The 14550-nt window shown below is 45.6% G+C and overlaps 1 protein-coding gene across 2 annotated transcripts in view; it reads right to left on the bottom strand.

The window, feature by feature from the left end:
- Positions 1-8657: 8657 nt before the first annotated feature.
- The window catches only part of LOC120943730 (caspase-8-like), a 71573-nt gene continuing 65680 nt past the window's right edge, over positions 8658-14550 (bottom strand). For both annotated transcript variants that reach the window (XM_040357213.1, XM_040357214.1), the window contains 2 exons: positions 12827-13307; positions 8658-8951 (listed from right to left, as the gene is read on the bottom strand). In XM_040357213.1, the coding sequence (XP_040213147.1) occupies positions 8786-8951; positions 12827-13307 (647 nt within the window). In that variant the 3' untranslated portion in view covers positions 8658-8785. The remainder of the gene's footprint in view (positions 8952-12826; positions 13308-14550) is intronic.

Genomic DNA, 14550 nt, shown 5'->3' with positions numbered 1-14550 from the left:
CACTGTGACACACCCTCCACCCACTCGCTGTCTGACCGAAACTTACTCCATCTTAGTGGCCGGTCAGGCATGAATCTATCCATTTTACATATGGGGGTGGCATAATGGAGGGGGCAGTGCCCATGTGCCCTTAATGGACAGGCCGCCACTGTGGTGGTTTTCCATAGCCCCAGTCCCTCAGACTTCTAATTAGAAATTGTGCATTTTTGCTGCATTTTTTGGAATTGCACCACAGATGCGGCATGCAGGACTTTTTGTGCACTTTCAGGACATGCAGCAAAAATGTACAACCTAATAGAAGTCTATGGGACTGGAGGGTAACATGCCAGAACACCAGCACTGCAGCTAAACTGCAGCTTGCCAGTGTGAACCCACATCATAACATCTAGGAGGGCAATAAACTGTCACAGGCTGCTGTAATATAACACTTAATATGCAGAGAGGGGGAGAGAGAGCAGGAAGGGAGGGAGGAGAAGCTTACTTGTTGTCACTTACTTGGATGGGACATAATGGACAGTCCCAGGAGGGGCTCACTTGTGGTTTTTTTTCTAAGGCTGTGGATGCTGAGCTGACTGCTTTGTTTTAACTTTCCCGCCCACAAATCTTCTTCACAGACAACACAGGGCTGCCAGGAGTGTGGGCGGGGAAAGAAAGAGCAGCTCCGCCCAGCCTCTGATAGAGCTTTGTGTAAAGGAGGGAGGGGCTGGGTATATCTAAGGCCCCATGCACACGAGACGCTGGTAAACTCGAGTTCAGAGGCATTTGGGCATTTTTTTCAACTGTCCCTGAACACATTTAATGTCATCCTATGTGTCCATGCACACATTCGTTTTTTTTTTGCGTTTTAAAGCAGTTGGGTTTAGGCTCGTTTTTTCAGAAGCAACATTTTGGGTTCAGACACAAAAGTTTTCGCGTTTCAGATGCAAATCTCTGCTAAACGCGGCAAAACGCGGTACCGGCGTTTTGCTGCGATTTCGTTTAAAGGCGTTTTTAAATGTGACCTATTTTCTTTACATTCGAAATCTCAAAAATGATGGCAAATTATGAAAAACCATAAAAAAACATTAAAAATGTAATTGCTTGCATTGCAATGTGGACAATCCACAACTTGTGGCAGGTGACGTGGCCAGGTGACGTGGCCAGTGGAAAATCCACAACTTGTGGCAGGTGACATGGCCAGGTGACGTGGCAAGTGGACAATCCACAACTTGTGGTAGATGACGTGGCCAGGTGATGTGGCAGGTCACGTGGCCAGGTCACGTGACCAGTGGACAATCCACAACTTGTGACATGTAACATGGCCAGGTGACGTGGCAAGTGTACAATCCACAACTTGTGGTAGGTGACGTGGCCAGGTGATGAGGCAGGTCACGTGGCCAGTGGACAATCCACAACTTGTGGCAGGTAACATGGCCAGGTGACGTGGCAAGTGTACAATCCACAACTTGTGGTAGGTGACGTGGCCAGGTGATGTTGCAGATGATGTGGCCAGGTCACGTGGCCATTGGACAATCCACAACTTGTGGCAGGTGACATGGCCAGGTAACGTGGCAGGTGACGTGGCCAGGTCATGTGGCAAGTGGACAATCCACAACTTGTGGCAGGTGACATGCCAGGTGACGTGGCAGGTGATGTGGCCAGGTGACATGGCCTGGTGACGTGGCAAGTGGACAATCCACAACTTGTGGCAGGTGACATGGCCAGGTGACGTGGCAGGTGATGTGGCCAGGTGAAATGGCCTGGTGATGTGGCAAGTGGACAATCCACAACTTGTGGCAGGTGACGTGGCAAGTGATGTGCCAGGTGATGTGGCAAGTGAACAATCCACAACTTGTGGCAGGTGACGTGGCAGGTGATGTGAACAGGTGATGTGGCAGGTGATGTGGCCAGGTGACGTGGCAATAGGACAATCCACATCTTGTGGCAGGTAACGTGGCAAGTGGACAATCCACAACTTGTGGCAGGTGACATGGCCAGGTGATTTGGCAAGTGGATAATCCACAACTTATGGCAGGTGACGTGGCCAGGTGACGTGGCAAGTGGACAATCCACAACTTGTGACAGGTGTCGTGGTCAGGTGGTGTGGCAAGTGGACAATTCACAACTTGTGGCAGGTGACGTGGCCAGTTGACATGGCAGGTGACGTGGCCAGTGGACAATCCACAACTTGTGGCAGGTGACATGGCCAAGTGATGTGGCAGGTGACGTGGCAGGTGACGTGGCCAGGTGACATGGCAAGTGGACAATCCACAACTTGTGGCAGGTGACGTGACCAGGTGACGTGGCCAGTGGACAATCCACAACTTGTGGCAGGTGGCGTGGCCAGGTGACATGGCAGATGACGTGACAAGTGGACAATACACAACTTGAGGCAGGTGACGTGGCAAGTGGACAATCCACAACTTGTGGCAGGTGACGTGGCCAGTTGACGTGGCAGGTGACGTGGCCAGTGGACAATCCACAACTTGTGGCAGGTGACGTGGCCAGGTGACGTGGCAAGTGACGTGGCCAGGTGACATGGCAAGTGGACAATCCACAACTTGTGGCAGGTGATGTGGCCAGGTGATGTGGCCAGTGGACAATCCACAACTTGTGGCAGGTGGTGTGGCCAGGTGACATGGCAGATGACATGGCAAGTGGACAATACACAACTTGAAGCAGGTGACGTGGCAAGTGGACAATCCACAACTTGTGGTAGGTGACGTGGCCAGGTGATGTGGCAGGTGACGTGGCCAGGTCACGTGGCCAGTGGACAATCCACAACTTGTGGCAATTGACGTGGCCAGTTGACGTGGCAGGTGACGTGGCCAGTGGACAATCCACAACTTGTGGCAGGTGACGTGGCCAGGTGATGTGGCCAGGTGACGTGGCAGGTGACGTGGCCAGGTGACATGGCAAGTGGACAATCCACAACTTGTGGCAGGTAACGTGGCCAGGTGACATGGCAGGTGACGTGGCCAGGTGACGTGGCCAGTGGACAATCCACAACTTGTGGCAGGTGACGTGGCCAAGTGATTTGGCAAGTGCATAATCCACTTGTGGCAGGTGACATGGCAAGTGGACAATCCACAACTTGTGGCAGGTGCCGTGGTCAGGTGACGTGACAAGTGGACAATGCACAACTTGTGGCAGGTGACGTGGCCAGTTGACGTGGCAGGTGACGTGGCCAGTGGACAATCCACAACTTGTGGCAGGTGATGTGGGCAGGTGATGTGGCAGGTGATGTGGCCAGGTGACGTGGCCAGGTGACATGGCAAGTGGACAATCCACAACTTGCGGCAGGTGACGTGGCCAGGTGACATGGCAGGTGACGTGGCCAGTGGACAATCCACAACTTGTGGCAGGTGGCGCACTCGGCCAGCTCAGTGGCCTTTTTGCAGGACATTAGAGCAGCCCAGGGGGCAAATGCATTCTTGCAACCCAGCCCAGTCCGCCCCAAGGGCCTTGGTACACCTCTGGGTAGAAGTGACATGCGGGCCGCCGAGGGCCAGTCCGGGCCTGGGCAGGACACTCTCTACGTGTTAGAGACTTCAAGGAGGTGTGAATTACTGGGCGTGCCACAATGCATACTGGAAAATGCAGTTCTTACATGAACGAGCGCCGCAAACCAGGAAATGAATGAGAGAACAGAAACTAGAATGCCGGAGGTGATATAGATGAAGGAATTTAATAGGTATTTACTCAATTTTTAACAGAATCATTACACTATTCTGTCTGTCTACCTTGCAGACATTAATTTTAGGCAATTTTTTTACCCTTTACAACTCTTTAAGACTGGTTTTCTCATACAAGAAAGAGGGGGTTATCACTAGGGCAGGAAGACCCTTTCCCACTCTACTAAAAATGTGTTTTTCCCCCATTAAAGACATTTTCAATCACCTCCAGGTGTATAGTGAATGTTATGCAGAAAGCATAACAACCAGACAGAGGCTGTAACACTACCCAGCAATATAAAAATAAAACGTTTTGGCTAAAGTTGAGCTTTGCACATGTGAATAATAAGGGACATATATCTGTTTCTCCAGAGTTCACTAGTATCTTAAAGAGGAACTGCAGTCTGCTGACACAATTTGTAATAAAAACATCTTTGCCATTCTGAAGCTTCCCTCCAACCACTTTGCATATTATTTTATATATATTTTGATTCTATACTTGCCAAATATGCTGCAGAAATCTCCCTCCACCAAGTCTGCCTGCAGCCATTTTACCCGTTGGCAGCTGAAGCTGCTGCCTGTTCACTTCCTGGATTTACACTGAGGCACACCTCCAGCTCTGCAGCTTTCATTGGCCCTCTTATGACTCATCCCCCCACCCTTTATGGCAACCTCTCACAAGAGTTAGAGAGAGAGCTGTGCATGATGTTATAAGCCTGGGCTAATAATCAGACAAGAAACAAGAAGTGGGCTGTATAAGGTATTTAATGGTAAAAAAAAAAAAATGTTTTGGGCCGGGTTCACACCTTTGTAAATTGGTTGCGGCTTAAACCACATCCAATTCTCAGAACATTTCTAAATACATTAATTGCAATGAGGCTGGTTCACATATGTGCTATACATTCGCACTCCAAATTCGCGGCCAAAACGGAGATGATCTGCTGAACAGTTCTCTTATCTCTCTGCAGAGATAAGAGAGCTGAAATGTGAATCCAGCCCAACTATTTAAAGTTAAAACAACAAGGACACAAGATTTAATAGATGGAAAGTTGAAAAAAATGACTAAAGGTCCGCTTTAAAGTGGTCCAGTGCATAAGTGAGCCTTGCATAAAATGTGTTCCTTAACCCCCGGACCATATTGCTGCCCAAAGACCAGAGCACTTTTTACGATTCTGCACTGCGTCGCTTTAACTGACAATTGCGCGGTCGTGCGATGTGGCTCCCAAACAAAATTGGTATCCATTTTTTCCCACAAATAGAGCTTTCTTTTGCTGGTATTTGATCACCTCTGCGGTTTTAATTTTTTGCGCTATAAACAAAAATAGAGCGACAATTTTGAAAAAAATGAATATTTTTTACTTTTTGCTGTAATAAATATCCCCCAAAAATAAAACAACATTTTTTTTCCTCAGTTTACGCCGATACGTATTCTTCTGCATATTTTTCGTAAAAAAAAATCGCAATAAGCGTTTATTGATTGGTTTGCGCAAATGTTATAGCGTTTACAAAATAGGGGGTATTTTTATGGCATTTCTATTAATATTTTTTACTAGTATCGGTGGGGATCAGCGTTTTTTTTTTCGGTACTGCGACATTATGGCGGACACTTCGGACACTTTCGACAAATTTTTGGGACTATTGGCCTTTTTATAGCGATCAGTGCTATAAAAATGCATTGGATTGCTATAAAAAATGCCACTGGCAGTGAAGGGGTTAACACTAGGGGGTGGGGAAGGGGTTAAGTATGTTCCCTGGGTGTGTTCTAACTGTAGGGGGGTGGCCTCACTAGGGGAAATTATTGATCTTCTGTTCATACATTGTATGAACAGAAGATCAGCATTTCCCCCCCTGACAGGACCGGGAACACACACAGCTCCCGGTCCCCGCTCTGTAACGAGCAATCGCAGGTGCCCGGCGGAGATCGCGCCCACCGGACACGCGCACGGGAGTCGGGGGTGAGTGGGGGGCGCGCGCACACCCCTAGTGGCCTGCGCGAGACCCGACATAGAGCTAAGGGCTCTCGCGCAGGGGAGCCGACTTGCCGCCGTAATATGACGGTGGGCAGTCGGCAAGCAGTTAATTCAATGGTCAGAGTGTTCATGCATGCCACATGCTATCTAGCATCTATAGGAATCACTGTCATCTAGATTTGCAGATATACAGTTATGCCGCGCACACACGATCGGAATTTCGGATGGAATAAAATCCGATGGAATTTTCCTTCGGAATTCGGATGAAGCTGACTTCCATCAGTCTTGCATACACACTGTCAGACTAAATTCCAACCGTCCAAAACGAGGTGACATAAAACACTACAACGAGCCGAGAAAAATTAATTTCAATGCTTCCGAGCATGCGTCGACTTGATTTTGAGCATGCGTGGGTTTTTTCTCCTTCGGAGTTGCACACAGACGATAGGAATTTTCGATCAGATGGGAAAAATTTAGAACATGTTCTATTTTTTTACCCCGATGGAAAAAAGTCTGATGGGACCCCCACACGATAGGAATTTCGGATGAAAAAGGTCAATCTGACTTTTTTCTTCAGAAATTCCGATCGTGTATACGTGGCATAACTGTTTCATTTCAACACTTTTCATGTTTAAAGCCAAATTAAACTGTGGTGGGGGTAAGGCTGGCCATACATCATACAATGTTCTTGTAAACTTGTCTTTAGATGTACCAAAACCATAAAATATGAGGTCAAGCGTAAACACTTTCAATTTGTATTCAATCAGACAGGCCCTTGTACTACATAGTTGAAGGTAAATCTAAAGGAAATGGAACAAGAATAAAAATTGTATAATGTATGGCCAGCTTTATTTAGATCTTGTCGTAATGTGCACTAAAAATGCATAGGTGTAAAATAAGGCCAAAAGGCTCAGGCCCCGTACACACGACCGAGTTTCTCTGCAGAATTCAGCCAGAAACTCGGTCGGAGCCGTATTCTGCCGAGAAACCCGGCCGTGTGTACACTTTCGGCCGAGGAAGCCGACGAGGATCTCGGCGAGGAAATAGAGAACATGTTCTCTATTTCCTCGTTGTTCAATGGGAAATTGCGGCTCGCCGAGATCCTCGGCGGCTTCACAAGGAACTCGACGGGCAAAACGATGTGTTTTGCCCGTCGAGTTCCTCGGACGTGTGTACGGGGCCTCATTCACACCATAAGTGCATTAAAACTGATGGGAAAACCACACAAAATTCACTTGCAGTGACATGAGTTTCTCATAATTTTACATCAGTTTTTTATGCACCAGGGCCCATATTCTCTCTAAAAATCCGCGGGCTGCACTTAAGGCACTTACACTCCGCTGTCCCAACTTACAGGAGCAAGTGTTGTATTCCCCAAACACTTGCTCCGTAAGTTGGGACGGCGGAGTGTAAATGCCCCGGCGTAGCCTGGCGGATCTCCAAGGGGGCGGCTTGTATTCAAATTAAGCGCGCCCCCAATTCTAATGAACTGCGCATGCGCCAGGCTTCAAAAAGCCCAGTGCGCATGCTCCAGTTCTCGGCGGAAAACGTCAATGACGCAGACGTGTGCGTCATTGACGTAAAGTCGTATTCAAGAACGACTTAGTAAAACGACGTACCCGACGAAAAAACACGACGCGGACCCGACGCCATCCGTAACATGGCCTACGTGGGACTTGCGGAAACTTACTCCTCATATAGCAGGAGTAAGTTTCCGCTTACGCAAACGACGTTAACGACGGTTACGCGACACAAACTCGTTCGGGAATCGGCGTAGAAGGATCATTTGCATACGCAAATGAGTTCTTTACGTAAATGCCATCTAGCGGCGGCCGGCTTCATTACATTTAAGATCCACCAGTGTAAGTGACTTACAGATGGCGGATCTTAAGTGTATCTATGCGAAAATGATTCTAAGAATCAGTCGCATAGATACACGGGCCAAAAAAGGGAGTTACGATGGAGTATCCTGAGATACTCCATCGTAACTTCTATGAGAATATGGCCCATTGACCTCAATTTTCATGCCCGTCACTTATGTGCCCTGTTCACACCAATGTTGATGGTCATGTCAGTTTTTGTCCCATGCAGAAAACTGCATACATGTTGCAGATTCCTGTGCAGAAAAAATCCGCACATGATACCAGTGTTGTGGTGTGAACAGGGCACATAGGGAACAACTGTTTTTTGTGTGCCCTTGCAGAACACGGGTAAAAAAACTGATGCAGCATGGTGTGAACGAGGCCTAAAAGTACTCAGTAGAGGCCATTGGATTTAGCAAATAGTACTGTATTTTCCGGCATATAAGACGACCTTTTGGATGCAACAAAATGCATCCAAAGTCGGGGGTCGTCTTATATGCCGATGACAGTCTCCGTCTGCTGCGAGCGTCCATGATTTAAAAGCCGCGCCTCCTCCTCAGATTGTTCCGTGATAGGCGGAAACACAAATTTTCCCAGCAGCGCCTCTGTTCTGTGTTCCTCCTATCACGGATGCCTTCTCATCCTCGAACGAGAGGACGTCCGTGATAGGCGGAACACTGAAAAGAGGCCCTGCTGGGAAAATTTGTGTTCCGCCTATCACGGAACAGTCTGAGGAGAAGGCGCGGCTTTTAAATCATGGACGCCCGCAGCCTGACGGAGATTGTCATCGGCCTAGAAGCCAGAATCTGCAAAAAGTGAGTGATGGCACAGTGGGGGGAAAGTGATGGCACAGTGGGGGGCAAGTGATGGCAAAGTGGGGGCAAGTGATGGCACAGTGGGGGCAAGTGATGGTACAGTGGGGGCATGTAATGTAATGGCAGTGAGGCATGTAATGTAATGGCACAGTGAGATTTGAAAAAAGCCTGTTTCTGTCAGCGGTTGTTCTGGCCACCCCTCAGCTTCCAGAAAGACTAGTAGGAAGGGGGTCGTCTTATATGGGGAGTATATCCCGAAACCAACATTTTTATATGGCGAGTATATCCCAAAACCAAAATTTTTCTTATACGCCGGCAAATACGGTAAGTTGTTCTACCAAAATACCCTACCCGCTGTGCTTTTCTTAAGGTTTACTTTTACTTTAAGATATATTCAGAGGATTGTATCGATGTGTCTCTTGTTCATCTCCAGCTGCTTCCAAGGGAAAGTTAAAAACAGAGAGAGGATTTAGAAGTCATTGGTTTTATATATTTTCTGGACGAGGTAAAATCAGTTTTTTGCGAAGCTCTGATGTGTATGATGGCATTTGTTTTCCAGGTTGTGTCACTCCTTTTTCTTTAACCTTGAAAGGTTGGTCGTTCGCTATGTCATCCTGTAATTTGGTCAGGAGGTCTCTCAAATCATCTTGGCTAAAAAATAAAAACAAAAAGTGCAATTTAATATTTTTTTTCTATTAACCTGTTAAAATTAACACTAACATAGGAATTAAGGGCCAGATTCACAGAATAGATACGACGGCGTATCTCTTGATACACCGTCGTATCTCTTGTCCTATCTATGCGGCTGATTCATAGAATCATTTCCGCATAGATAGCCCTAAGGCCCCATACACACGAGAGGATTTATCCGCAGATACGGTCCAGCGGACCGTATCCGCGGATAAATCCTCTCGAGGATTTCAGAAGATTTCTATGCGATGGCGTGTACACACCATCGCATTGAAATCCCCGCTGAAATCCTCTGCCGATGACGTGTCGCGCCGTCGCTGCTATTATGACGCGGCGACGGGCGCGACGCTGTCATATAAGGAATTCCACGCATGCGTCAAATCATTACGACGCGTGCGGGGAATCCCTTTGGACGGATGGATCCGGTAAGTCTGTACAGACGAGCGGATCCATCCGTTGGAATGGATTCCAGCAGATGGATTTGTTGAGCATGTCAGCAAATATCCATCTGCTGGAAATCCATCCCAGGGGAGATTTATCTGCGGATAAATATCCGACGGAGTGTACACACCATAGAATCTATCCGCAGAAACCCATTTGATGGGATTTATCTGCGGATAGATTCTATGGTGTGTATGGGGCCTGAGATGCGACATGTCTACAAATTTTTATCTGCTGGAATTGGGAAATTTCCGCGGATAAATATCCGCAGGAATGTACACACCATAGAATCTATCCGCTGAAACCGATCCGCTGAGATTTTTCAGCGGATGGATTCTATCGTGTGTACGGGGCCTAAGTGTTATCTCGTCATTATCTTCTGTGATATATCCGGTTACTACCATTATGTATATGTTGCTCGAAAATGTGCGCATTACTACTTGAAAATATTTGCCCATCACTCTCCTTGTTTGTGGAGTTCTGGAGTTATCTTATGTTTTTGCAACTGCTATTGTTGGGAAAAAAAATACTGTATTTGCTGGCGTATAAGACTACCTTTTACACTTAAAAAAACTGGCCAAAAAGCAGGGGTCGTCTTATACGCCGGGTCAGCTCCGCGGATGCCTGCTGAATGTGCGGTAATACTGTATGTAGCTTCCGCAAAGTTTGGGCACCCCAGGTAAAAATTTGTATTAATGTGCATAACGAAGCCAAGGAAAGAAAGATGGAAAAATCTCCAAAAGGAATCAAATTACAGATTAGACATTCTTATAATATGTCAAAAAAAGTTAGATTTTATTTCCATTATTTACAAGTTTGGGCACCCTGCAGAGTTAATATCTTTTACTGCCCCCTTTTGCAAGTATCACAGTTCGTAAACGCTTTTTGTAGCCAGCCAAGAGTCTTTCAATTCTCGTTTGAGGTATCTTTGCCCATTCTTCCTTACAAAAGTCTTCCAGTTCTTTGTGATTTCTGGGCTTTCTGTCACGCACTGCTCTTTTAAGGTCTATCCATAGATTCTCAATTATGTTGAGGTCAGGAGATTGTGAAGGCCCTGGCAAAACCTTCAGTTTACGCCTCTTGATGTAATCCCCCATGGATTTTGAGGTGTGTTTAGGATCATTATCCATTTGTAGAAGCCATCCTCTCTTCAACTTCAGCTTTTTTACAGATGGCATCAAGTTACCATCCAAAATTTGCTGAAATTTTATTGAATCCATTTTTCCTTCTACTGTTCCCTGTGCCACTGGTGCAATACAACCCCAAAGCATGATTGATCCACCCCCATGCTTAACAGTTGGACAGAGGTTCTTTTCATTAAATTCTATGCCCTTTCTTCTCCAAATGTACCTTTGCTCATTCCAGCCAAAAAGTTCTATTTTAACCTCATCGGTCCACAGAACTTATTTCCAAAATGCATCAGGCTTGTCTATATGTTCATTTGCAAAGTTCAAACGCTGATTTTTGTGGTGAGGACGTAGAAGAGGTTTTCTTCTGATGACTCCTCCATGAAGACCATATTTGTACAAGTATCTCTTTATAGTGGAATAGTGTACCACAACTCCAGTGTCTGCCAGATCTTTCTGGAGGGATCGTGCAGTCAAACGTGGGTTTTGAATTGCTTTTCTCACAATCCTGCGAGATGTTCTGTCTGATATTTTTCTTGGTCTTCCAGATCTTGCTTTAACTTCCACTGTTCCTGATGACTGCTATTTCTTAATTACATTCAGAACAGAGGATATTGACATCTGAAAATGCTTTGCGTTATAGCCTTCTGTTAACGCTTTGCGTTATAGCCTTCTCCAGCTTTGTGAGCGTCAACTATTTTCAGTTTAAGTTTTCTAGACAACTGCCTAGAAGAACCCATGGTGCTGATTGTTGGGGCAAGGTCAGATGAGTCTAGGCATTTCAAACCTTTGAGATTGACATCACCTGGTCTTCCCAAATGATGATTGAGAACAATCCATGACACTGGCAGGTCTCAGCTTTACAAAGGGGGCAGTGCATGCTATAAATTCTGCAGGGTGCCCAAATTTTTGCAGACGCCATTTTTTTGTTTTCTGTCATTTTGAAAGTGTAAATGATGGAAATAAAATCTAACTTTTTTTGACATATAAGAATGTCTAATCTGTAATTTTTCTGCCTTTTGGAGATTTTTCCATCTTTCCTTGGCTTTGTTATGCACATTAATACAAATTTTTACCTGGGGTGCCCAAACTTTCGATCCCCACTGTATATACTATTTAGCCAATCCCGGTGAGCGATGTATTTAAATTGGAGTAACAACCTCTGCCAATCCGAGCAGGATACATACAGTAGCCTGCTCAGATTGGCTTTGAGAGTCAGAGGCGGGGGCTGATGATGTTACAACCTCTGCCAATCCAAGCAGGCTTTGTATTCATTAATAGAATACATTGCTCGCCGTGATTGGCTCCAGCTCCAGCAAGAAGGAAGAAGAATATGGCTCCAGAAGGAAGAAATATGAAGTGTCGGAAGCCTTGGAAGGGGGGTCGTCTTATACAGTGAGTACAGGCAAAAAATCTTAAACTGTAAAATTAGGGGGTCTTCTTAAAGGCCCAGTCGCCTTATACACCAGCAAATACGGTAATAAACATATTGGGCCATATTCTGAGTATAGTTACGACGGAGTATCTCAGGATACTCCGTCGTATCTCTCTTTTTTGGCCCGCGTATGTATGCGAGTGATTCCTAGAATCATTTTTGCATAGATACGCTGAAGATCCGACATGTGTAAGTCACTTACACTGTCGGATCTTAAATGTAATTACCCAGCCGGCCGCTAGGTGGCGTTTACATTCAGGTCTCATTTGTTTATGCAAATGAGCCTGATACGCCGATTCCCGAACGAATTTGCGTCGCGTAACCGTCGCTTACGTCGTTTGCGTAGGCGTAAGGTTACCCCTGCTATATGAGGGGTAACCTTACGCCAGTCCCACGTATGCCATGTTAAGTATGGCGTCGGGTCCGCGTCGTCTTTTCCCGTCGGGTACGTCGTTTCCCTAAGTCGCTCTTGAATACGACTTTACGTCAATGACGCACACGTCGGCGTCATTGACGTTTTCCGCCGAGAACTGGAGCATGCGCACTGGGCTATTTTTAGCCCGGCGTATGCGCAGTTCAATCAAAACGGGGGCGCGCTTAATTTAAATACAAGCCGCCCCCTTGGAATTACGCGGGGATACGCCGGGCCAATTACACTACGCCGCCCCAAACTACGGAGCAAGTGTTTGGGGAATACAGCACTTGCTCCTGTAGGTTGGGGCGGCGTAGTGTAAATGGCTTACGCGCCGCCCGCCTCAAATGTACAAGAATATGGCCCATTGAAATCTAAAAAAAAATCCTTTATCGTTATCTACCAAAATATTTGTACTTACAAATGGTCAGGATCTTCCAAGATTTTACACAGCTTCTGAATATAAACAGAGCCTTCGAGACCCCGTAGACACTTATAACCTTCAGTGCTAGCGTAGGCTGTTAAGAAATCTGCAGTAATAGGAAGAGTTCCTCCATCACATTCATATGTAGATGTACTGCCGTCTCCCTCATAAGGGACTCCCCCATCAAGTTCATCTCCTCGGCATGCTTGAATGAAGAACACCTTAGGTTTCCCAATGAGAGACTTACAATTCTGACCATTGAAACAACTAGTTAGGTCCTTAATGAGCACCTTTTTTCCGTCAACACCTAACACAGTTTCTTGACACCCATGTGAGAGAATAAAACAGATAAAGCTGTCATTATTAGCATGATCCTTTTCCGAATACTCCTTCATGATGTCTAACATTTTTTCTCCTTTCAGGTTTTTGCATTCTTCTACAGTATATCTTCGATGTTCAAATACTCTCCGTATTGCACCTGCCATACAAAACAATCAAGAAATATATTAATATCAAGAACCTAAATATAAAGTGTATCTAAACCAAAAAAACAATTAATGGTAGCTTAACCAAAATTATGTCCAGTAGGTGTCTTGTTTTTGCACTTTGGCTTTAATGTACCTGGTGATCCTGCCTTCCCTGGTGCTTTCACTCCTAGGGTGACAAAACTGACTCTAAAGGTCTATGCAGGAGTAATATCGACACACTACAACCTATGCTTCTGCAGGAGTACAAGCTGATGTGGCAATTCAATCATGTAAAGCCTGCAAAATCTAAGTTTAAAAAAAGGATCTGGTATGGACCACTCATGTTTTAGTCTTGTTTAGACCTAAGGTAGCCAAGGCTGTGACAGAACTAATTCTATAGCCACAAGGTAATGGTTCAAAAATTACTCAAATGTGTGTAGATACTTAAAGCTGTACTCCAGGATAAGCAAATATTGTCTAAATATAATAGGCAAGTTTATTCTTAGTTTAAAGGGTCACTAAAGGAAAACATTTTTTTTGCTGAAATGACTGTGTATTGGGTATAGAGACATAAAAGTTAACTGATTCCTTTTAAAAATGATTAAAAATTGAATTTAATCTTTCATATAATGTGCCTCTAGTTTCACTTTCGGTTTTAAAGGTACATACATGAAGTTCCGGGTGAGAGGTGAGTCGGGAAGACTCACAGAACAAAAACAAACAAATCCAGGGCAGTGTTTTGTTTTTAAAATGAATCTGATTGGTTCTGAGGAGTTTTAGACACACAGTAATGACAGCTTAGACCACCGTGAAAAGCTCCCAGTATGATGGTTATAAGGAAACAGGCAACCAGGAAGTGTGGAAATCACAGCAGAATTACTGCTACTTTAAAGCAAAAACGAGCAATGAGGACATGAAACCAGTACTGCAGTAAGGTAAAGGAAGCTATTTAGCTAAAAAAAAAATTCCTTTAGTGACCCTTTAACTTTGTTGTGCTTTTTTTTCCCCCCAGATCTCTGCAGTTAGCCAGTGTGCAGCATCTCTATGCCATAGCTTCCTGTAATAAAGACTGGTCACTGCTGCTCTCTCTCCCCCATACAGGGTAACTGGTCTAATGATGGCCCCTTCCTGTAGTTTTCTGCAGGCAGCTTATAGTGGGCACTTGCTGTGCCCCTCCCACCACTTTGCTTTCTGCAGAGGCTATGTGCAGCATAGGGATTATGGGCCAAATCCACAAAGACCCGGCGTAACGGC

Source organism: Rana temporaria, chromosome 6, assembly GCF_905171775.1.
Source record: "Rana temporaria chromosome 6, aRanTem1.1, whole genome shotgun sequence".
NCBI classification, from domain to species: domain Eukaryota; kingdom Metazoa; phylum Chordata; class Amphibia; order Anura; family Ranidae; genus Rana; species Rana temporaria.
The sequence above is the reverse complement of the archived record's forward strand: the minus strand, read 5'-3'. Positions and strand labels throughout refer to the sequence as shown.